General features: G+C 41.3%; 1 protein-coding gene across 8 annotated transcripts in view; it reads left to right on the forward strand.

The window, feature by feature from the left end:
• The window catches only part of ZMYND11 (zinc finger MYND-type containing 11), a 105,534-nt gene extending 87,030 nt beyond the window's left edge, over positions 1-18,504 (forward strand). For all 8 annotated transcript variants that reach the window (XM_014872247.2, XM_014872249.2, XM_088159230.1 and 5 more), the window contains 10 exons: positions 83-175; positions 1,638-1,725; positions 2,823-2,878; positions 3,665-3,742; positions 4,294-4,412; positions 6,267-6,474; positions 8,306-8,374; positions 10,139-10,411; positions 11,469-11,654; positions 16,087-18,504. In XM_014872247.2, the coding sequence (XP_014727733.1) occupies positions 83-175; positions 1,638-1,725; positions 2,823-2,878; positions 3,665-3,742; positions 4,294-4,412; positions 6,267-6,474; positions 8,306-8,374; positions 10,139-10,411; positions 11,469-11,654; positions 16,087-16,209 (1,293 nt within the window). In that variant the 3' untranslated portion in view covers positions 16,210-18,504. The remainder of the gene's footprint in view (positions 1-82; positions 176-1,637; positions 1,726-2,822; positions 2,879-3,664; positions 3,743-4,293; positions 4,413-6,266; positions 6,475-8,305; positions 8,375-10,138; positions 10,412-11,468; positions 11,655-16,086) is intronic.
• Positions 18,505-25,653: the final 7,149 nt, after the last annotated feature.

Raw genomic sequence — 25,653 nt, forward strand, 5'->3', positions numbered from 1 at the left:
CAATTTATTGCATTTTCTAATCCTCTTTCATATGTTTTAAGCAGATTCTAAATGCAATAACACTGTCTCATGGTCCTTTCAGGCTATAGATCTAAACAAGAAAGGGAAGGACAACAAACACCCAATGTATCGAAGGCTGGTGCACTCAGCTGTTGATGTTCCTACTATACAGGAGGTAGAGTGACTTGCTTTCTAACTTCTACACTGGTTTTGGTGTCTTTTAACACGGGAGCCTAAAAAGTCCTAATACTGTTTAATTCTCATTATGATCAGTATTTCAGTATTGCATCCAGAATTAGATATGGAAGCTAAAATGTCAAACTTTCCCTCATAAATAGGTAATTGAGTAAAAGCATTTTGAGTGTTGCCTAGTTTTCAGACACAGAGTATCCTCAATTCCTTTTGTACTAAGGTTATACTAGGATCTGCATGTAGCTAAAATCTTCAGAGAAAGTACTGCTTTAGTAAATGGATGAATATAGACTCAGACGCCTATGTGTGCTTCTCTGGCCCAATGTTTTTTGACCATATTCTGATTTCAGTCATTATGCCCTTATGTGGGTGTCAGCTTTATAAATATCTAAATGATTCATAAAGAACCAATCACTTTGTTGATCATGAAAAACCAGACTCACTTAAAACATCTGTTTTGCATTAATTGTTCCAAAAATAAAGTACTAATAAATATATTCTCCCTTTTTTCTGAACCAAAGGTCTGATCATGACTCATATAAATCAACTGCACATGACCATAATGAACAGCATATTCATCTTTACTCATTCCTGCAACTGGATTGCTATGCAATGCTGTGGTATATCTTGACCTTTACAAGCACAGATGTGAAGAGCCTTTGTTTTGTTATTAAAATGCATAGATAAACAATAGCTTCACTGACAGTCTTGGAGACCAGCACTGCTGCCTCTCTAGAAGTGCTGGCAACAATGAGCCTGAAAATAGGTCAGGCCTTCCTTTCACTCTGTCAACTTTCTCCTGCTTCCATAGAAGGTCTTTTGGCCTTGATAGCATTCTATAAGCTGATGTTTTTTTGTTTAATGATTGGAATTGTCATAGATGTTCTTGAGAGAGCACAACTGAAAACTCTGCATTCCCTATTGGACAAAGCCATACTCAGAAAATTAATTGCATGGCTCCATGTAGGCATTTTTTATGAGTTTGGAAGACTGAGACAATCAGCTTTCATCAGATAACACAGACTATCAAGTGAAGATACTGGAAGTTCAGTCCTGAAAGGCAGTCAGCACTGATTTGAAACTAGCTGATATTTTAAGGTACAAAATATTCACCCGAGGGATCATATTTCAGTTTGAACAAATGTTCTGGGCCACACATTGTGCTGCAGCTACTCCAGATTCACCTTCTTACAACCAGGAAAATCTTTTTTAAACTTGATCAAGTATTAAAGAATCTATTTTATTTCTGGGCATTGCATAAAGGGCAGACAATGCTCAAGTACTAACAAACCATGTCAGAGAGTTGTAAGTATTCATTTTGTATGCAGGAAAAGCAGTGTCTGATCTGTGTTGCATAATGGAGATTTCTATGAGAGCTTCTCTGCATAAAGCAGGTAGAGCACTTTGAAGAGTTTTCTCACAGTCTTGTGTTTTCTTTTGTGTAGAAAGTAAATGAAGGAAAGTACAGGAGTTATGAGGAATTCAAAGCAGATGCTCAACTGCTTCTACACAACACAGTGATTTTCTATGGAGGTAAAATACTGCATTTACTGCTTGCCTTGTTTGATTTGTCTTTATTTGTTGGAAACTCACAAATCCAGGATGAATTTGGTATTAATTAGTCTTAAGTGTGAATGAGGTAATTTGAAAGCTCTTAAAAATCAAAGTGCATAAGGACTTTTTAGGGTCTTTTCTTGTCCGCCTACTACAGAACTATTTTCATCCTCCCTGGCTAAACCTCTAGTGAAAATTACCCTTTTGCCATCCTGCTTCTTCTTCAGCAAAGTCCTAAGTCAGTCCATACTGCAGATTTTTGCCAGTATATATATGTTTTCCTAGGGTAGGGTAGGGTAGAGTTTTCTGTGCTGTGTCAGCAGAAACAGGTACTATAGACATATTTATTTTACTTTTGGGCAATATCTGCCATACTGGGACAGCAAATGTAGCTACATCCACACCAGGAGTGTGCTGCTGGTGCAGTGTGGAGGTACAGCCATCAGAGAAGCTGCCAGGTGCTGGGAAGGTAATGAGTGACTGATTGGAAGTCAAAAAACACCTCCACCATGTCCAGAAGCTGTAGCCAGGCTCTGTTTTCCAGAGCCAGCATTTCAGGAAGGATGTGGTTCTGCCCTGCAGATGTGGCCCCCATCGGGGAGGCTGGGAGAAGGGTGGCACCAGTCTGGTTGCAGCCCCTGGAGATTCACACTGTGGCTGGTGGGGAAGAGATGTGAATATGCCAAGAGAGTTTACAAGGGTGTAAACTCAGAGCCCAGAGCAGAGAGGAGATGTTTTAGGACAACTGCAGTGTGCCATTAAGACACCAGCAGAGAAAGGAACTGATTCCATATTAAGAGCAACTGTGTCTCCCTGCTGCTGCTCCTCCTCAGATGTGTGCTTGCATTGTTCAGTGTAAAAGCAGTATTGTGGCATATAAATATGACACAGAAAACAAATATTGAACTGATTGTTAGAAAATTTTAAATGGAAGAGCTGTCCAAGTGATTAAATTATGTTTTGTCTTCTTAAGCACAACAATTACAGCATGAAAGTCACAGCAATGACAGCTGCAAGTCTTTGTGAGCATTGTGATCATACTGTGATTGTTTATACCATCTATTTTTACTTTATAGCGGACAGTGAACAAGCTGATATAGCAAGGATGCTTTATAAAGACACCTGCCATGAAGTAAGTACTACCAAGCAACCAAGATGTAGTCAAGATACTTGATTTTTATTTCAGATTCTAAGAAATTATTCTTCATATTACAAAATAAAAAGTGTGTGAAATTGAGTTATAAATTTCCTCCAGACAGTCTAGCAGCTGATTCAGAATTCCTTTTTCTTTTTCTTTAGGTTTTTGTTATTGGTTGGTTGGGTTTTGTTGTTTTTGGGGTTTTGTTGGTTTTTTGGGGTTTTTTTTCAACCAGATTATAATTTTAAAAACATTGATATTCAAATTTTAGTTTTGAAAATAATTGAGTAATACAAATTTGGACTAGAAATAATTGTACTTAGTAATATAAATTGAATCTGAGATGAGATTCCTTCTGAATTCTGTAATTGTCATCCAAACATTTCACCACATTCAGAAGAGACTTAAAAATACAGCTGAGGAGCTGGCACACTTTCTTCTTTTGTACAGTTGAATTACTTCTTTCACAATGTACTTTAAATATTTGATGATTTTTAAGAACTTTCTTTGCATTTCATCTATAATAGATCATTAATATGTCAATTAGTCTTCTCCCTCTGCCTGGGTTTTCTGAAACAGGAATAATGTTTCTTCAGGTTGTCTTTCAGCCTCTCCCAGGCCACGTCGGTTTCACACCTTTAGTTTGCATGGATGGAAATAACTCCACCAAATTTGCAAGCAGGGCTGAAAAATCTTACTACCTAAGGGAGAGGCATGCTTCTGAAATCACATAAATAGGATTTTTCTTGCTTATTTACCTTTTTTTTTGTTGTTTTTCAGCTGGATGAACTGCAGCTTTGCAAGAACTGTTTCTATTTGTCAAACGCACGACCTGACAATTGGTTCTGCTACCCTTGTGTATGTTGCTGACACAGATTTTTATTTGTTTGCTTTTCTGTATGAAAGCCTGCAGTTTTGGTGTCATTAATGCATTGAATATTCCATTTCAGGAGGCTTGTTTCAAAAGCATGGTTAAGACTCTGTAAGCCTGGATATTTTACACAAGTGGAGTGTTGATTGAAGTTCAAAGCTGTAACAATATAGGTTATAAAACTTGGGTATCAGCCAGTTACAACAGTTTCACAAGAAAATAAGGAGCTTACAGAACTAAAACCTTGCTCCTGAATGAAGCTAGAAAGACAAGTTAATTTTTAGGCTGCTTAAGATCTCTGTTTTCAATAGACAGTTATACTCTTTCCAGACTTTGTAGTTTTGGGGTTTTTTTTACATTGATCCAAGCAGTCTATCTAAAAAGGAAATGTATTGTAAGAAGATAAAAATGAAAATAGCACTAGACACAAACAGTAATCATACTCTTAAGATACTAGCATAGTATTGCAGCAGAATATTTGTGGGAGATAGCAATATAATATTTCATATCCACTAATAAATACAACTTTTTTTTCCAGATACCTAATCATGAATTGGTTTGGGCCAAAATGAAAGGCTTTGGGTTTTGGCCAGCCAAAGTCATGCAGAAAGAGGACAATCAAGTTGATGTTCGCTTTTTTGGCCATCACCACCAAAGGTAATTTATTAATTCCATGTGCTGCTTTTTACAAACAATATTAAAAGAATTTATCTCATCTGTCATGCTGTAAATCCAGGCTCAGCTTGTTGCCAACATTAGAAATACTGAATACTTTGCCATAATTGTTTCATAGAATTTAAAGTTCAGTCTGGCTCATCTGAAGTGTCCAAATTCAGTGGCTCAGAGATTCTCTTTCCACAGTTGCCAGAAGCATGTTCCTTAATGCCATTTTAATTAAAGACAGTAAGTGAACTTCAACTGTTTCTTCAAATATATAGCAGTCTGCTAATCCAGGCCAAGGTGAAAACTGGACAGAAATGTACTCCTTCTACCAGCAGTATTGACTTCAAGCAATTTCTCATTTGAGCTGAGGCACTACAATTTTGTGGTTTAGTACCAAGATATATATTACAAATGTTTGTGCCTCACTCCTAGAACATTGACAGGCCTCCTGCTGCGAGCCAGTTTGCAGTTTCAGAGAATCTCTCTTTACATTGGAAACTTGACTCTTAGAGATGAGCTTTTGGTTCTCTCTCCAGCTGGTTGTTCAGCATTTGGGGAGGTTTGTAGCAGTGTTATGGTGCTGGTTTGGATTTTTTTACTGTTTTATTTATATGTCTATAATGTGAGGAGAGGAGACATTTCCAAAGTAATTCCTGGCTGTTGGGAGATGGTATATTTTGATGCATTCCAAAAGGGCCTAGACAATTCAGTACCAGTATTTTAGGTTACTGTTTATTTAAATTGCCTTCATGTAACTTGCACAGTGTATAACATCTTTTCACTTTTTATATGAACTACCAAGACTTTCCAGTGGTCATAAAGTGAGTAAAGGATCTTTACTGATGCCTCAGTCACAGAATGTTTTTTACCTTGAATCTATTTACGAATACAGTTTATTTTGTTAGTAATCTTTGGCTTTAAGTTCAGGCAGTGCAAAATTACCTAATAAAGTAACCTTGCACCTGTGGGATGAGGTGCTTGCAACTTCTTAAATGTGTGCTGTTATGAAAGGCAAAGGATGTTTAATTAGAGAGCCATTGCTTAGTTACTGTGCTGGACTTGGACAAAAGGCCAAACTCCTGGTGGTGTAAATTGGCATTGTTTCTTTATCGTTACTCAAATTAAATTTAAATTGCAAGAATCAAGAATCTTTTCACAAACATGCCATTTGTTGAGTATTTAATCTACTAGGCAGATGTGAATGGCTATATAAGTGACTCTGTATCTTTAATGTCCAATGTTGCCTGGTGCTTGGTATAACCTTTCAAAATATTGAGACCTGCCCATCTAACTCTCTGAGGATTCTGTGAACACACTTAAGAGGACAAGGTAACTTTGGAACCATGTCACTGGCATGAATTCAGTCCAAAGAAGCATGACAGTCCCCATGGAAGTTCAGTCCTGATAGACAGGGGCCCAGGACACACAATGTTTCTATTCAAGTTGATGAGTTGGTACATTCCTTGACAATTTTAGGAAAGAGGTCAAGAGCTAAATTGGATTAGCATATAAACCTCCAGTGAAAAAAAGTTTCTGTGTCTGAGTCGGGCCATTTAGCAAGAGAGCAGGTAAGAGATGGTGCTGGGGAAGGTTTGTGGCTCATCAAAAATGAGAGATACTTTTAGCCATAGTGCCAACAGCTCACGAGTATTTATAATAACAAAAATGTCTAACAGCATGCAGTCCATTTTTTTTAGATGTGTTGAGTTTAAAAAAAAAAATCAAAGTAAAAAGGAATTGTCAGTGATCGGCCGTTGTGAAAACCTGCTTTTGAAGTCGGTTTCTCAGGTCGAGATCCTTCACCTGTATTTAATGTTTCTGAACGTGTCTGTACTGTGTGTTCAAAAGGGCCTGGATCCCCTCTGAAAACATTCAAGACATCACAGTTAACATCCACCGGCTGCACGTGAAACGCAGCATGGGATGGAAGAAAGCCTGTGATGAACTGGAACTGCACCAGCGTTTTCTCCGTGAGGGGAGATTCTGGAAATCAAAGAATGAGGACAAAGGGGAAGAGGAGGCAGAGTCGAGCATCTCTTCCACTAGCAATGAGCAAGTGAGTGCTGCTACAATAGTAGCAATCAGGGCAATTCATTAAAAAGTACAAAGACGATGTGTTTTTGATTAATGTGCTATTAAATTAGCCTTGTGCTCTGTCTGCAGGTTTGTGATGACAAGAGGGTTCAAAGACTTATTCTCCCTATGTTTCATAGCTCAGTAATAGCAAGAATATAGATTTTCCTCTTTCCTCAGTTTCTTGGATGACCTTTGTGAAGTTTCAAAGCATTTGTCACGTACAGCACCTTGATGAGACAGATCAAGATTTCTAAAGTTAAATAGGAATGTTCAAGTCAAATGTCACAGATATCAGATGGACTGCAACACTGCCTTCTTGGAGCCCTGTCAAGGGACAGCCCTGTAGCTGCTCAGCCTTTGCACAGCTGGAGTATGTTCACTTTGAGCTCTATTCTGCCCTCAGATCCACAAGTAACACCAGCCATGACATTTTCAGCAAGTCCAACTAAAGTTAAGTGCAAATGTTGCACTTGATGACCACGTGACCAGCAACTGATTAAAGTAAATAAAAATAATTCTGCAAAACAAGAAATATTACATAAATATTGTTTTAACAAAGAGCACAAATGGCCAAGATCCAAATCTTTGCATGGAAATTCCCTTATCAGAGCTGATCTTTACTAATCATTCATTGTCCAAGAGGGTGTTATATATTCACTAGTAGTGACTTGGCAGTAAGATTTTCATAGTTTGCAGATTTTTCTCTGTATTTTTGGCAGCCCTTTCCCTGGTAACATCTTTCCTCATTTAAAACCACTATCCTTGCTCAAACTCTGTATTAAAAAAAAATTGGTCTGTTTTGACCCTCTTCCTTCATCCTTTTGTCAAACAAGTCTATCACCCAATTTGGAACTAAAAACTTAAAAGTTTGTAAAACTCTGTGCTGTGGTGAGAGGTTGTTCCTTATCAAAATGGTTTTAGGGTTTTTTAGTCTGGTTTGCTTTGATAACCCTTTGTAGCCCCTTTATTTAAAGTCTTGTGTGCAGTCATACAACAGCCTGTGTTAAAACAGGAAAATGGTCACAAATAAAAGATAAGTGGTATTTTCCCATTTTTTTAGAAGTGTCAGTCACAGGGTCTGAAGTGTCCATTTACATATTTTCTCTTTGATGCCAGTTCTTCATCCTTGACTTGGCTAATGCTTCTACCTGTTTTACTGCTTTTCCAGATACAGGAACACAGGAGTAGCCATCAAACTCACTCTTTTGCTGTAGTCTGCAATATCCTATTTCTAACTAGTAGTAGTAATAGGATCCTAGCTAGTACTGCATGCTTCAAAAGGAGGCATAAGAACCTCTCTACTAGCACTGTAAGATAACTACCATCCACTTAGATCTCATCCTTGCTTCTACTGTGAGATTGACTTTTATTCTAAAGCATAAAGTTCCATACCGCTCCAGTTTACCATATTTACATACTTAAATTCTCTTTATAATCTCTGGTATTTTCTGGCATCCAACAAGACGTGATTTCTAAGTGTGGGTCACTGATATCAGAATATCTCAGAAAACAAATGTTTGAACTTGTGTGTGCAATGAAGAAAGGAATGGTTAAGACTGTTTTAGTGAGTGCATATTGAATGGTAGAACTTGTTCATTAATTTTGTTCCTTCGTGCAGTCATAGTCATCAGTGATAATGTAGAAAGTTTATTGTGTGCATTTCTCATTTAAGAACATTTAATTAACGTTTCTATTTGATACCCTAAATAATTGCAAATAATCACAATAAAAGGCAAATGATGTTACAATGAAAGCCACATGAACTGTTCTTTGGGTTATTTGATTTAATACGCTTTTCTTAATGTTCACAGCTGAAGGTTACTCAGGAACCAAGAGCAAAGAAAGGACGACGTAACCAGAGTATGGAGCTCAAGAAAGAAGTGAGTAACCTCAATTACTGTGTTTGTAGAGAGAGCAAAGGTCAAAAAGTCTGAAATTTTAATAGATGCTCCCTCAATTTCAGTCGCCTGTTAGTGATGTTGCAGTATTAGTCTTGGAAGTTCCAGCCCCACAGCTTGGGGCTTGCTAACCAATGTAATTGTGCCTCCCACATGCAAGTAATGTGTGTCATCATGGGAATATTCTGTATCGTGAATAAAGCAAGTCAGCTTACAACATTTCTTTTTTAATAACAAATTCAGGATATCAGTAAGTCTATAAACAGCAGAAATCAGGAAGTGCAATCGAGACTATGAAGTTTATGAACTCCTTATCCACTTTGTCTGCGGGGCTTCCCTGTGTGTCCCGCCTGCAGGATCAGGGAGCCAAGGGCTGCGGTATTGCTCGTGTACACAAGGGGGCACTTACAGAGAGAGCCGTAAATCTGTTCCCGAACCACCAAGGACTTTTTCCTGGCCTTGTTCCAGCTGCCTGAGGAGTGCTGAGAAAAATTAGTGCATATGCCCGTTCCTTGCAAGAGGACTCGGGATGCCACTGCAGAGGAGGGTGCAGGTACTGTAGCAGCAGAGCTCTCTGTGGTGGCTGGAATAGGGACATGGCCACTCCTAATTCCTGGCACCTGCCTCCCCATTGTACCTGATGCTGCAGGAGGCAGTGTCAGGGATGGAGGCTGTGACACAGTCTGTGCTCCCTGGGGCACAAATTGTTTGAGTGCAAGGTAGGGAGATTACAGGAGGATGTCTTGCCATTCTTACTGTGTTTTCTGCCAAGCAAATGCTGTAATTGGCTTCATGTATTTATGTCTTAACATTTGCCTTCTTAGCTCTGATCAGTGATCCAGAAGTCAATCACAGTGACCTCTTAGAGAGTAATTGTTTGCAAAAGGGAATACATAGTCAGCCTTTTGAATGGTGTGAGCAATGCCTCATCACACAGACAGGCACAAAGTCCACTCCTGAGCAAGGCTTTGTCTCTACACTGCTAAATGAAAATATCTAACCTTAAAAAAAAAAAATAAATTTATGTCTTCAGACACTTCAAATAGCAGTAAGCATTTCCAGGGGTATAGCTTCGATCTGTTCAAAAGAGCAGGAGCAATTGGTGTTACATTGCAATAACACAGGCAGCTAAATTCAGCACAGTACACTACAGTAACACTGACTTCTTTCTTGATAATTGTGTAACTCTACAGAGATTCTGTGGTCATCCAAGTCTAGTTCTATATTATTGGAAGCAAGGCGTAGACTCTCATTAGCCTTTCATCTTCAAAGGACCTTTGAAGTACTAATCAATCTTTGCAGCAGTTCTATGGAGTCAGTAGAATATCACAGACTCCAATGCAGCCTGCTGGGCCAGAGTAAGCCCAGAGTTTGCCAAAACTATTCAGGAGCCTTGGGCATGCAACTACAATCTCTTTAGGGAAAATATTGTGGGGGAAAAATATCTCTAGCAAACCTCTAGTAATCCCAAGGAGTCAGCACAGCCTCTGAGGTTTTTCATACATTTGGGGAGGTGAAGCTGGCTGAAGTCAGAAAAGCCTGACCCAAGGGCCTACCCACTCTCAAGTTGGTTTTCTACAGGGATCCCACATCCCATTAGCACTTCAGGTCTTCAACAGGCACCTTTCACATTAATTGCACTGATATTAGTCACATAACATTTTTTCTTCAGGGAGAACTGAAAAGTTAACAGATTAACTTGTTCTATTTTGTTATCTGATTTACAAGTTTGTTCTTTCTCTGCAGGAGCCAGAACCTGAAACTGAAGCAGTAAGTTCAAGCCAGGAAATTCCCACAATGCCTCAGCCCATTGAAAAAGTTTCAGTCTCAACTCAGACCAAGAAGTTAAGTGCCTCTTCTCCAAAAATGGTGCATCGGAGCACCCAGACCAGTAATGATGGAGTGTGTCAGAACATGTGCCATGACAAATACACCAAAATCTTTAATGATTTCAAGGACAGGATGAAAGCTGATCACAAAAGAGAAACGGAGAGAGTTGTGCGAGAGGCAGTGGAAAAGGTAACACTTGTTGAACAACACCTACACTGGGTTGAGGAGAGGCAATTTTGGGGATTTTTTCACATACTTTTCTGTTTTTGTAAAAACCACTCTTACCAAAATGAAGAAAAAGAGACCACATAAAAGTAGTCACCATTATGGCTTTTTAGACCATTTCTATACCTGCAAACCTACTTTAAACAGAAAACTCTTGGCGTTTTTGATTCTTGTCCAGTGAAATCAGTTTGTGATCCAAAACTGAAACGAATTGTTCATTCATGAGTATCTGTTTCCTAAGCCTTTTTCTCCATTGTTAAGTGTGATTCTAAACAATGTCATTGTTTAACTGCTAGTCATAAATAATTCTTTTGTCCATCTTCTGGCCTAAAGACTAAATAAGGTCACTGAAATTTGTTTGAATTTTCTTATCTGATAATAACCTCTTAAAAATTCAATGTCTAAGCTTGACCTGATCACCTTTGGCTGGAGAGAGCAGGGCAGTTTGGAGGATGATTTGTCTGACCTCTCTTAAGCACCTGTCTTAAGATAAGATGAATTTCCTTCTGGATGAAGGACTGTGAAATGAACCTAGGAGTTCAAGTGTTAATCCTGTAGGATTAAGATACCAAACATTTAGATACCTAAGCAAGGGCAAAGGAACCTCACTGACAATGAATACTAAAAGTACCTCTTAGTGAACTCAGGGGTGTTCTATTTTGTATTTTCCATTGTTCACTTGCTGTAGATTTATATGCAGTTGTAGATTTAGAAAAGAAAAAAAATTTGAGAGAAATTAATAAATTTATAAACTGATCATTGAGCAAATATGCACAGAACTTATTTAGCTGTTATTGTAGATGCCTAGAAGAGTAGAAATACAGTGACATTTCTATTTTGATTAAATCTGATTTTGTTATATCTCTAATTGAGTAAATTTTATTTCCTAAAAAGGAGAAATCTCTAATTAGGTGATGCTTGCCCACATCAATAATAGAGGTTTAAAGAGTAGAGGCTTAAATAAGAATTCCACTTTTAATTCCAGTAACTATGCCTTGACTTTTGCTGACTGTCTTTGCAGCTGCGTACAGAGATGGAAGAGGAGAAAAGGCAGGCTGTAAATAAAGCTGTGGCCAATGCACAAGGAGAGATGGACAGAAAATGTAAGCAGGTAAAGGAGAAGTGCAAAGAAGAATTTTTAGAAGAAATTAAGAAACTAGCAGGTCAGCACAAGCAACTGATTTCCCAGACCAAGAAGAAGCAGTGGGTAAGTGTTAAAAACTTATCACAAGAGAGTAAGTGGAAATGTATAATGCATCCTGCAGGCCATTTGATGGGATTTCTTCCTTGCTTTTAAGTGCACTGCTCTTTCACTGGTCTCTCAGCATTCACATACTGTTACAAGTCTTCGAATTTCAACTTGGTGTTTTGATTACTTTCCATTTTAATTTGTCAGGGCTAACAGCAACATCTCTAGTCTCATCAGATCTTAGTATCAAAAATATTTTTTTTCTAAATGCAGTTTTACTCCGTAGAAGACATGCTTTGCATTATGTTCACATTCCTTTGATCTTGAGACCTCAGAGGGTACAAATCTGGCTGCATCAATTTGGATTCCCCTGCTAATAAGGCTATTAGTGATATCCTTTTGGCCTTTTCCTCTCCTTGCTTTTTCTACAGCTCTTTTATATTCCTTTATATTTAAGGCATGACATCCTGAACTGTATTCCTCTCTTGTTTGGTCCTTAAGTGCAAATCTGCAGCATCAGCTACAAAAACCATGTTGCTGTGCCCTTTAGAAACGTGAAAATAGACATCTAACTTACATGCCACAAACCTTTCCCTGGTTTTATTTAGATTGTGGTTCATGTTTTCTCTTGCTGATTTTCACGGAACAGGGGGGTGAAGCCATTGTTCAGGAAGTCACACAGCGCTGTGAAGTTGTCTGTAACACACAGAGGGACGGGATTGTAGCACAGGTGGGGCTGGAAAGGAGCAGGAGCCTCCAGGAGATGGCACAGCAAAGGGACAGCCACCCCCTGCAGCCCCATTTGCCTCCTGCTTTAAAGGGCTGATTTGCTGCTGCTCAGCCTCATTAGTCCCTGTGCTTACATGAAACAATGGTCCCTGCAGGGAAAACTCTGCTCTGGAGAAGGGTGGAAAAAGTACTCAGGCAAGAGAGTCAGTCACTGACTATCACAGCCAGGAGTTTGGTTTTTGGAAAGAGAAGCATTACTTCAAATGCCAGAGCTCCTGTAGAGTCTTTATTTCTGTTCCTCACAGAGACTTTACTGTGGGTGCTGTGATGGTGCAGTGCTTGGGTCTCTGTCAATAAGAGAATTCCTCCCTGTCTACCTGTCTCTGCAGACCAGAGAAGTTATTTATGACTGACTTGATCGAGTTGCTGTGTTCAGTGTGTCACCAGCTGCTGCTGCATGTGCTCTCCTGTGGCACTGGAGAGGGAAATGGAATTGCCTTTGCCCACTGTAGAATATGTCAAATTCCCTCTATTCTGTCAGAAGTGACGAGCACACGTGAACCACTGTCACCATTCAGCTGACATGCAGTAGTGACTCGGGCACAATAACTTGATTGTGAGGCTGGACTCAGCTCTAGCTGCTTTTTGGTGGTTTTGAAAACAGAATTTTCGAAAGAGACTGACTGGAGTTACTTTTATCTGCTCCAATATGCCTTTATCATATCCTTCAGACTAATCAGAAAGTGCCCCGGTACCACATCACTGAAAATTTATTAATGAGGGTATAAAGCCTCTCTACTGAGCAAAACAATCAAAAGATAGAGTATTTGACAGTCTTGCCTATTTCTATGGCCTCGAACTATCTGTCAATCACCACCCTAAATGAAGGCATCATGCAGGCAGCTGGTTTGCATGTGGCAGGAGAGGGAGGGTCAGGATAAACACCTCTGCATTCAGGCTGATGGATCTGCCTGCCAACACACAGCCCCAGGCAGCTGGACTTGGTCCAATTACACAACTCCCCAGTGATCCTTCCTTCAGTGGCACTAATGACAGTCCCTGGTGTGTAGTACTGCACTTGTATGCTGCTATTATAATGATACCTCCTTACCAAAATCTCATGTAATTAACACACATACTAAATGAGTTTTGGTGGCTTTGCTTTTTAATTAGGAGCAGAGACCTCTGGTTTTGTGTAATGCTGATGTCTAGGCTTGGGAATACAGCTGCTATTATTCACACTGTATTTGTCTTTTTCTCATACCTAAAAAAACCGTGCAGTTGGGATGAAGGGATCATTTTGCTGGTGGTGTTCAGGGACATGGGATGTGCTTCCAGCCCTCAGAAGACAAATGCATAGTTAAAAACAACAGTTCCTCTTTCTCTAGCTTAGCCCAATTTCATTTTGATACCTTCAGAAGATTTGAGTTTAATACAGATATCTCGAGTAAATAGCAAACAAAATGAAGAAATGTAAAGGCAGGAATAACAATAATGAGATTATGCAGCTCAGTGGCCTCCAGGGTGCAGGCTGGAGTGCTGGTCCTGACAATGTTTCTGTTTTAGTTTCTCCAAGTTCCTTTATTTGTGCATAAGCCTCATTTAAATTGGTGCACAGGTCTTTTCCATAGACAGCTTTTAACTTTTTCTCTTTCAAACTTATTTACACATATATTTATTTTAACTTGCAACAGGTGGTCTTTAAGTGAATGAACATTGTCTGTGATGTGTACTGTCTGAAACAAAACCCCAAGTGATTGATAACGTTTAGAAAGAGGAAAATACAAAGAAAAGAGGAGGCCTGAGGCCAGCTGGCATTTTGCCTCCACTGCCACATGTGCTGGTACCAGCACAGATGACACTATTTTCCTTTTGTAAGTGGAGATTTACATCCCACACTTATGGCCAGCATATGTAAAGGGAAGTGCAGGACCCACAGATCAGTTGTCCTCTCCTGTTGTAGCATTTTTTGATCTCTCCAAGCCAGCAGATGTGAATTTATTCTCTGGGCTGAGGCCCATGCTGTATATAATGGAGAGACACAGCTGTTCCCTGCACCTTTCCAGCAGATGATCCTAATGGCTCCCACAGGCTTGTGGGCAGCCAGCAACATGAAAAACCAGGAAAACAGCTCTCAAGAGGACACTTGTTTGCAGACATTTTTACAAATAAACTTCCCAGGAGCTAAATTATGAAAGGAAAATGGAGAGGTTCCCTTCTCACACAGCTAGGGCAGTCCCTTTATTGCTGATGTAAATAAATGGTTATCAGTTTATCCAATGTAAAAGCTGGCTTTCTTGGAACTGTCTTTCAGTAATGTGGGTTGTTGTGGTTTTTCTTTTGAGGCAGTTGGGTTTTTTTTCTTTGTAATTCCCTGTTTTATTAGCAAAGCTGTAGCTAGACAAGACATAAAAAGTAAATTGTGTGTTATTCTGTGGTTTGATAGCAGCCTGCACAGACTGTGTGATATCCCTCCCCCTGGTTCCCCATCACACAATAAGCATTTCAGACTGGATTCCTAAAGATGCTTCTGGATTTTGAGCAGACCAAATTCAGAAAGACAAATTTGAGGTTGTTAGGAGCTGGCTCTCCAGGACACAGAAGTATAAATGGTACCTCCTTTAGCAGCAATGCCACCTTTCTTTATGGAGTTTTGTCAAAATGATGGTTAATGCTTTTGCAGCACTCCCTTAAGGGGCATAGACCCACCTGAAGACAGGGCACACTGCCTGTGTGAGTACTGTGCCTCCCTGATGGCCACCTGTAGTTCTGACCAGCATGTTGCATTCCCTTTCTTAGTTCCTCAGAGGCCACAGGGTTATTTTCCAAGTAGCTCTTCCAGCTATCAGAAAGCTGGGGGAATTCTCTGTGTTCCGAGGTGGAAATCATCTTTGCTGCAGCCTTCCCCAGAACCAAATAATTCTGCACAAACCATGAGCTGTGTCACAGCACCTTTCTTTCAGGAGTTTTGTGCAGTTCTGGCAGGCACTACAAAGGGCAAGAGGCCAGGTAACTAACCTGTGTACAACAGGCCTTCTTGGGTTCATCTAAGGCTTGGAGGAAAAAACTCTTTTATCATCTGCTCAGTAGCACTGATGGAGCACAAGGTTTTCCCTTCAGGAGGTGGCAGTGCTGGCTGGCAGTCAGCAACCCCTGGTGACAGCAGCATCCTTGCAGGCTGGCCCCAGATGGGCTCTAACAAATCAATAATTATTGCCTCCTGGGATGCTATTGTTGTGATTTTTGAGATTTTCTAGACCAAAAGGATCTTCCCCAGCAACCTCTGGGCAGGCCAGGCTTATAAAGAAACCTCACAAACACTGATTTTCAAGCTTGTGCAGAGCCTGTTCAGGTCAGCAGCACCTGTTGATTTATTGTAGCTTTTAAGACATAGATCAGGGTGCTATTACACAAATGCAGGGTAAAAGATGGTTCCTGTACTGTGTGGCTGAAAAATGTCAGTCCACCATCCTGAGAGATGAGTGTTCCTAAGTGAGAGATGATTTTTTGAAAAAGCAATAATCCAGAGTCTGGAAAATAGGAAAGCATTGTGCAGATTTGCTGAAGATTGCTGCTTCACTCAGCACGAGTGAAAAATGCCCCTGGTTGCCCTGAGCAATAAGAGGAGCATTGGGTGTGAGCAGGGCTGGGGGCAACGCTGCTGAGCAGGTGAGGAAGGATCCTGCCAGGAGAATAATCCCTTCTCCTTTGTTCTCCCCAGTGCTACAACTGTGAAGAGGAGGCCATGTACCACTGCTGCTGGAACACTTCCTACTGCTCCATCAAGTGTCAGCAGGAGCACTGGCATGCCGAACACAAACGTACCTGCCGCAGGAAAAGATGAAAGAGTTACTCCTCCCCTAGAGCACCACCCCAATGATTGCTATTCTCAGACAGAGCGGTTTTTGTTTCCAAAAAAAAAAAAATAAATAAATAAATAAAAGCCAAAATTGTTTAGAATTTGCTTCCCATTTTGCACCAGCCTTTAAACACTTTTCGTAAAAGGAATTTTGCACAGTTATTTCAGTCTTCTGTTAAAAATGCTCCTCCAAAATTTTGTCGGCAAAACGAATTGAATATCTGTGGGAGCAGGTTACTTCAAGTAATTTTAAACTAGAGGATTTGTTGCATTTTCAGCAAATTTTAAGACATTTTTAGGTTTTACAGAGATTTTAATCTTTAAAAAACAGCAGATCTAAAAACAAAAAAATGATGCAAAAGGAACATTGAAAAACAAGTTCTGAATGTAAGAAGTACAGAACTGTTTCAGAAAAACGAAGCATACTACCTTGATGTAACATTTATTTCTTAACCTTGTTGAGCTGGTTTTGTTCAGCTTAATTTTACTGTTTAAAGGCATTATCTATTGGTTATACCAGTGGGTACATGATTGAATTTAGGGAACAGGGTTGACACAGCAGGTGCTAGTCCTGCGTATTTTTTCTTAAATATTTCCCAACTGTGTTTTATTTTCATTATTTCTTTTCAATATATAACTTTTATAACAAAATATTAGCTTTGATCTTGTAGTTTAAAATCATAGGGAACTGGGGTAATCTTTTACTGAGCTGGATCTTAGAGAAAAATGAATATTTAAATTTTGAAGTTTGCACATTTCGTCTTTGTTCTAACATGAGTGCTTATAACAAGAATACGAAAAGCCAAAAAAAAAACCCAAAAAAACAAACCCATACAAACAAAAACACCCAACTACCTTTATTCATACTCGGATTTTTGAGGCATACAAGTTACTTTATTGCGCCCCCCCCTTCAATGTCATTTGACCACCTCTGATCTGGTGTCACCTGGTCCATTGTAACTGATAATAAAAGGAGAAAAAGCACTTAAGTTTCACAGAAGCCGTTATGTTTGTAGTAATGGGTCATTGCCTAATAATGAGCTCCATCACTGTACTCAGAATGAAGAATAATGCATGTTAATTTTCTTGTATTAAAGATGCCGTGATTTGTAAAAAGTCTGTATTTTGCGGAATGTCTGGATTAAGAAGCATTGCCAATAGGAATGGATCGATAGTTGAAAAATTATTTTCTTTTTGTTTGTTTTATATATAGATATATAAATTGCATCCATGTTCAGAGACAATTTTTTAAATAGATGTAAAGCTTACTTAAATAGCTTTTCTTTTAAAGTGTCTCCATATTTTAGTTTCTTTCAAGGATTGGTCTTAGACTGAGTCATATGCCCATTAATCATCCAGCTATTTTTTGAGAAGTTAGAGGAATAATTTGTAAATATTTATTTAGATCTTTGATATTTATTGAAAGCAATTACATGATGGAACGATGGAAGCTGAAGAACCAGGAGGAAAGCCTTTTAAAAAGTTTTCTCTAGGATTTGTCAGGGTCATTGTAAAGACAAAAATATAACTAAGACTTCTGTGAACTACCACTGAAATCCTGACCTTTTTTACTTACAGTGGTGATATAAGTTAATTGACTAGATACCGCCAAATAATGCCCAATATGTTGCAGAAATTAAGTGGTAAGTTGATTGGAAAAAATAGTAAGTAGATGGTAACTTGTATTACCACAGCTGCATTATTGCCTGATAAATGTGTAATTAACTTTTGTCGCCTCTGTGTTGTGACTGTAAAACACTTCACAACAAAAAATCAATCTTGTTTGATTACTTTACGAGTTCCAAAACTTCGATCCACCCCTATGAAAGCAAGTATTGTGGAAATATTTTTGGTGTAAAATCATTCCAGAATATGTAATATTTAACTGATAGCTGCATGAAAGTAAGATTCGTGTTACTTTGGCTTTTTTGTCTCTGTTGACACGGTTGCACATTTCCAAGTTACTACAGCGTGAAAACTGTGTGTTTTAAAGAAAAAAAACAAAACAAAAAAAAAAAGATTGTGGCCTGGTTTTGTATAAGTTTTAGGTAAAATTACAATTGATTGTTTTAGGAGCCATGATTTAAAATTAATTTTTCTGCAAATCATAAAGCTATATTAAAGTGTTGAGCTTAGCCACTATGCACATTGTAATTATTCATTGTGGCTGTCCAGTTTATGATGCATTCTGGCATTTTGTAAGCTGCTCTGACTAGCAATATATAGAGTCATTTAATGTGTTAACATTGGTTAATAAATGTATTTAAAAAAAAAACCTCACTGAATGTGTCTGTGTTGATTTTGGCCAGTTGTCCTCACATGCTGGGGTGGGCAGGCACGAGGCTGCTGTCAGGACTTGTCCTCACCAAGGAGATCCAGGCTGTGCATGGGGAGCTGAGCTCCAGGAGCCTTGTTCCTGACTCGAGGGGAGCTGGCAGGGCCATGGAAGGGTTTCAGCATTTAACACGGCTCTCAGCACTGACAGTGAATCCTTTCAGCCCCTGCAGGCCCCAGGGGCTGCACCCATCAAGTCCTGGTTTTGGAGCCAGGTCCTGCACCAGCAGCTGCCAGGCTGGGGCTCAGCCCCACTTCCCCACCCTGTGCTTTCCACTCTGCCTCCTCCCTCACCCAGTCACCAACCCTGAGCCTGTGCCTGTTGTGTTCTATGGATGAAATAATTCCCTCTGGAGGGACAGCATGAGCCCAGCTTCACCTGAGTGCTGCAGGTTCCTCCTGCCAAGCCCTGAGCAGCACAGTCCCACTTGGTGCCAGTGAGGTGTCCAAGGGCCCATGGAGCACATCCTGCAGCCACCCAAGAGAAAGAGCCACGTGGGGACAAGCCAAAGGTAGGGTGGGTCATCCTGGAGCACCACCAGGACTTCAAGGCTGCAGCAGGAATGCTCTGGGAGTTAGTTTCAGTGTGGCAATTCAGAATTTCCCAATGGAAATTAAGACCCAGCAAGACCTGCAAGACCCAAGGGATCCCTCAAAGTCTCTTTTATTATTTCACCATCCAAACAGTTCTCTTCTTACCTGAGCCAAATTTTATTCCTTCATCCTGATGAAACTCAATTAAATGTCAGCAGCCAGCCTAGTGAAACACAGGCTGGCAAAGCAGGATCAGGAATAAGCAGTATCTCCCTTCAGCTCCGTCCCAGGGCATTTTCCTTTTCTGATGACTGCAGTCACTCTTCAAGCTCAGCACTGCTCACCAGCACTCCAATGGCAGAAAGCCCCAGGGAAAATGCTCCTCCACTCCCCTCCCCATGTGCATTTGCCAGTTCAGGTGACACCAGTGGGGCCAGGATGGGATCAAACAGATCTTTGGATGTTTGGATGCCAAGGCAGTTTCCCACCTGCACTGTGTGACACGGATTGTCTGTGAGCTGCTGTGCTCCATCCCTGTCCCACCCTGGGCCCTGTCACTGGCAGAGCACAGGAGAAGAGCTGTCCTTGCACTGCCCCAACTCTGCAGGTTTCCTTCCATCAGGAATCTCAGGATGAGTGGGAGCTTCTCTGAGCTCCTGCAGCATCACCACTCCAGGCAGTGGTCCTAGAGCATCAGGCTTAAAGGCTTAAACATTTTATTGTTGTCTTTTCCTATTATTATAATTATTGTTGTTGTTGTCTCATTAATTAATTCTTACTATTTTTTAAACTCTGCTTATTCCTTTATTTCAATAAGGAGGAGCTGTGGTTTCTGCCTCCTGCTTCCTTTAGGTGGAGTGAGCTGCCCAGCTCATGGCTTGTTTGCCTTTCACAATCTTCAATGACCAAGTATATGAAATATGTTTGTGATTTCTTGCTGGTAGTTAGGGGCCACCCTTGTCAATTTTAGCCTCCCTGAGTGAGAGTACATCTGTGATGTGTGCATATGGCTCTCAAATGGTTTCATAAATCAAATTTGGGGGGGTATTTAAACCAGAGAGGCCCTTCTTGCTTTTTTCATGTTAAGGAAATGCAATTGCAAGTAGAAAGGTCCATCCATTTGTGAGAAAATTAGAATGTTTTTGGGGTTAAGTGGGAGATGATTATAGGTAATGTAAAAGGAATAAAACCTTTTGGACCTTCCAAACCCCAAATTTTACCCTAATAAAACCTACTTCCAGATGTCAAAAGCCTCAAAAGTATGATAGACTCTGAGGCATGTGTTTTGAAAAAGAAATGCTGGTTACTAGAGATTCAAAATCGTAAAATCAGAAAGAGAGCCAAGAGAAAATTAACTCTGAATTGTCCCTCCTGCTCCCCATGGCCATGCCTGCCCCAGGACCTTTCCCACCCCATGACCCTGGAGCCACTAATGAGGTGTACAAGGGATGTTTCATCCCTTCAGGGGTGGCAAACAGTAATGATGAGGCTGAAATTAAGTGCAGCATCTACTTTGTAGATAATCTGTACATTGAAGGGTACTGATAATTGAAAATTATTCAGAAGAAATGCCAGGAGAGCCAGAACACTCCACGCTAAAAGGCAGGGAGATGTGTTTGTTTACAAAGCCACCGGCCAGTTGCTGTGAAGTCCCTGAGTGAAAACTAAGCTGGCGTGAAGCTTCAATGGAAATAGGATTTACCCTAGAGAGGGATCTAAAAATAAACTGAGTTCTGCATCAGAAAACACTGTGAATCTGGCTACACAAATTGCTTTACTAGTGCTTGGAAAAGGAGTTCTGCAGAGGAAAACAGTGTTTATTAATATTGCCAGAGCACTTTCATTTTCAACGACTTCATTAACAGGAAAGGTAGCTTTTGCAAGTAGCCACTGTAGGTGGTTGGGGCTCCACTTGCTGCCACATTCCAGCTCTCCCCTCTCCTGCTCTCAGTCCCATGGGAGCTGTGGGAGCCAGCTCTGCACTGGGCCAGTTTTGAGCCATGATCCCACCGTGCCTGGCCACAGCAATGTGCTTTTGTCCCTTGCAACAGAGCCTTTAAGGTGAAAAATGGCTTCATTAAAGGTGAAAAGGAACTCAGTGCCTTGCACACAGCAACTCTTGGAGTCCCTGTCACAAGGAATGGGTTTTGTATGGCATGGCCACCCCTCTGTGCCTCAGCTGGCTGGGGCATCCTGCTCACTGTCCTCACTGGAGCTGCTGTGCCTGGGGAGGGAGCAGAGTTTGGAGAGGCCTCCAAACCCCAGGGCACAGGCAGGGACATGTCCTGCTGCCAGCCCTGCAGCTCAGCCCCTCCAAGGAGCAGCAACACTGGCTCCTTCCCAAAGGAGAGGCACAGCCAGAAACTCTGCCATGCATGGCTTATGTGCTGGAGAGAGAATTTCTTTGGCTGACACAACACTTGACTGAGTGACAGAGCCTGTTCCTGTCTTTTCACAAGTCCATAAAGACCACAAGGGCTGGAAAGCCTTTTAGTTTTGCCCCAAAGAAACACAAGATGTGCAGCTCAGTCATGCAATTGCATGTTGTGTTTTCCCACTGACACTGAACCAGCAGCATTTTAACCCTGGGCTCCCCAGTGCCAGTGGCTGCCACAGCAGGAGCTGCTCTGTGCTGGCCAAGTGTTGGGAATGAGGGCTGGAATCTGAGCAGGAGCCCAGCACTGCCCAGCCCTTCCCACCAGAGGGGCTCCTGCCCTCTCTGATAAATTTGGGTGGTGGCAATGCTGCACTTGCAAGGAAAGTCCAGGAGTTTCTTTCCCTCCAGTCAGTGGGTGGCACTGGGATTTTGGGAACAGGAGGCAGCTCACAGAGCAGGTCTCTGCTGCAGGGACTGGATCTGTCCTGAGTTCCACACACACTGATAAGCTCTGAGCCACCTCGTGCTTCTCCTGATGGAGGAGCCTGCCTTGGAAAGCTATGGACAATTGCCACAGAGGGGCCCTGCAGTGAGAGAACAGTGGCAGCTCAAACCTAAAAGCTTCCAAGCTCCTCCAGAGCCTGGCACAGCCCAGACTGTCAGCCTCTGCCCCTGGTACCACATCCACTCCCAGAGCCTTTCTCTTTAGTGCAAAGCTCATGGAAGTACACTCTGTACAGAATCATCTGCAGAGACAGAACCTATTTATGGGCTTCTCTTGGCCAGAATTTGCTTTTTTTCTCCCAATTATGATCCTGCTCTGGACCTCCCTGGGCACAGGGAGTGTTTCCACCTCTCCCAACTATACTGTTATCACCATTTGGTGAAGAAAAGAAGTGTCTGGAGTTGCCTGTCCCATTACAGACCTAATTATTATTATTCTTCCTGTGGCTCAGCATTTCCAAATCAAAATGGGACTTTGCCACATCCCAAAATGACAGGTTGCATCCTGACTTTGTGTCTCTCCTGCAATTGCACTGGCTTTATCATGTTGGAGAAATAAATGATGCTGGTAGTTGCAAGTAAAAAGTGCAATGACAGCACATGTGGCTTATGCAGGAATAGCAAAATGCAGTCACACCAGTTTGACAGCAAGGCTATGGCCCTGCTCCACTGGAAACAGGAGTTTTGAATGGAAGTTTTCCTTTAAGAAAACATGGGGTTTGTTAGAAAATTTTCATAACTGAGTGATCTCTAACAGTCATTCTATTATGGCTTAAAACAGCAGTTAAAAACCTCTGTACTGTAAAAAGGCTTTGCTCCAAGATGAAAAAATACTTTTCTCCTGAAGGAAAAAAAAAATATAGCCGAGACCACACTTCTTCTTTCTCTTTGCTAATAAAGAGCTGTGAGAGAACTTAAACATTCCCGTTCGGTTTTCGTGGCCCTACACCCTGGGTTGTGGGTTTCCACGGTGGGTGCCCAATATCTGCCCCAGCAGCCAGAGGCATTTTCAGGCTGTGCAAGTCCATCCCTGCCCCTGCAGCAGCCAGGGGGACTGAGCCGCACAGGGACCCTGCAAAGCCACACCGGAGTGCAGCCCCACCCCAGCTCACAGCTACTTGTACTTAGGAGAGAGGGGAGAATGCACAAAAAATCCTCCTGTGGATTTCAGGAAAGTATCCAAACCCAAATGTTTAAGACAGGCACCCTAGAGATGCTAACGAGCACGTGTGTCTGCAATGGAAAGTTTAATTCCTTTGTACCTCCTCAGCCACTGATTTCCTTTGGGTAATTGTTGGCTCCAGTTCTCATCTCCTGCTGCTCTGTGAATACTGCCTGGGCCATACTCACCTCCCGACCTGGCTTCATGGAAATGTTATTTTTTCTTGCCTGAGGCTGCTTTTCCTACTCTTGTCTTCTCCCAGGGTTTCTGTTTTTCAGTCCTGCCACTTACCTGATACAGATCTGGTTGTTTTTCAGTTTCCCAAACCATTGGGGTTGGGATAAACTCTGTCCATGCCTTGCTCATGTTTGTCCTACCTCCATTCACTTCCTCTCTCAAGTCTTACTGCAGAGCCCTTGGCTGAGTTCAGCTGGGGTAGCTCATCCAAGCCTCCAGTCAGAACCCGGGGCTAAGAGCAGTGAGGTGTGTCCCAGCATCTGCAGCTTCCTGATTGAAATGCACTCCCCTAGGTGACAAAATTAAAATGCAGGCCCCTAAAATTGGGTGCCTGATGCCACAGGGTTAGACAGTCTCAGCTGCTTGATCTTTACTTCCATGTGCACAACCTTCTTATTCCTGGCCTCCCCTTCTGCACCAAATGCTCTTCTTAAAATTGCCCTTCATTTATGGCTTCCTCCACTGGTGTATTTATCCTGACAGCTCAGTACAGCTCTTATCTTGGTGCCTCTCTGGCATCTCCAAACCTTTCCCCTCTGCTGCCAGTCACACTTGGAAGCCACTCCCTGTGGAGATTCCATCAGCTTTGTCCCCTCCTCCAGCCACTCTCCACATGCCTACAAGCATCAATTTACCAAAGCACAAAATTAAAACAAGATCAGCTTTATGCCTTTAGGATCCACCATTATCTGGTCATTGCCATAGAATATTTTGCAATAATTAAAAAAAAAATTATTATTAGATATGTTGTGGGATCCTTGGGAAAAAGACTTATTTTTCCCATGTGGATCATAGAGAATACAACAGTGCCTTTGGAGAAATCTTGTTTGTGCAGACCAGAAAGAAGTGAAGAGCACTTTGACTGGCATGATGCAGCATGACCTGCCTAGTGAACCTGAGTGAATCTGAAATGCCATGCACTTCCCAGGATGATGCCAGAAGGTGCAGAGTGGCCTCACCCTGGTCTGCTGTGCAAGAAAGGGGCAGCTGCTGCTTCAGAGATGCTGATCTCAGCCAGGTGCAGCAAAGCTTGAGAGGGTACCAGTTTTAAGGTGATACCCCTCAAGACAGAACAGAAAAACCATGAAAAGGAGAACTTTAAATCATGGTGAAGTGAGTGAGAGCTTTTGGGAAGGTGGGCTGCCAAATGGAGCATTCTAGATGTAAAAAAAAATAACATACATTTATGTTTAAGAAACAAATTAACAATATATTATCTTTTATCCTCCCAAAAATTATTAATTTCTACTTTCACAATGTAGAATCTGGTTACTTTTTTTCTTTTTCCTCTTCAAATTTCAGTTTTACAGCAAAACCTAAAAAAAAAAAAAAAATTCAAAATCAGGGTTGGCTCTTACCCTGGGGCAGAGGGGTCCATGGTCCTTGGGATGACTCTTGTAGGCTGCACTTCACCCCCAGTGCCCATCCAGCCAGAGCCCAGCCCAGCCCCATCAAACCAGAGGGCGCCCAGGAAGAGCCACAGCTGGATTTGCCTCTCCAGGGGTGCAGAGGGCTCTGTGGAGAGCTCAAAACTCCCCCAAACCCAGCTTTGCTCACAAGGCTCCTGGGGAGAATTTGTTTTGATCTCTGTGCACGACCCTCCCTCTCTTCCTTGATAATAACAGTGCGTAAAGCAAATCTTTGTGTTGAAAACCAGAAAAGGAAAGCTGTGTGGTCTTTTATCAGACTTTTTTCCAATTCTTACATTCTTAGTATCAATGTGATAATGAAGAAATTATGCTGTTCTTATCATGCATGATTCTTCTAACTCTACATTTTTTTGCTGAGATTTCCCACCAGCTTTGCAGCGTTACAGCCACCTTTCATCAAAATTATTTTTAAAAAGTGGAGTTGAAATATTTTAACCTTTTAAAAACTCTAACCCTATTAACATAAAAATCAATCCCCTTTTTGCCTTAATGACACTATTTGTAAAATTGAATCAGGTGCTACTTGCTGTTCTGCCATCCTATTCCTTCTGCCATCTCTAACTTGCTTTCTCCTTCTCCCACAATTTTTGGATCTCTCTCTCTGCTCAGGGTAATTGTGGGTCCACAAAACTGCACCTACCTCCTGTGATAAGCAATTTGACATCTGAACCATCAGAGATGGGATTTTATAACTTAAATTGCCGAGACAGGACTCCAATGACACGAGGACTGAGAATTTAACCCTTCAAAATCATATTTAGAAAATGAGAGCTGGGGCCAAACCTCTTCTCTGGGAATGCTGCTACTCAGCAGCTGGGAGCCAGCTCTGAAATCAAGGTCTTCTTGGAAAA

Source organism: Sturnus vulgaris, chromosome 1, assembly GCF_052056855.1.
Source record: "Sturnus vulgaris isolate bStuVul1 chromosome 1, bStuVul1.hap1, whole genome shotgun sequence".
Lineage (NCBI taxonomy): Eukaryota > Metazoa > Chordata > Aves > Passeriformes > Sturnidae > Sturnus > Sturnus vulgaris.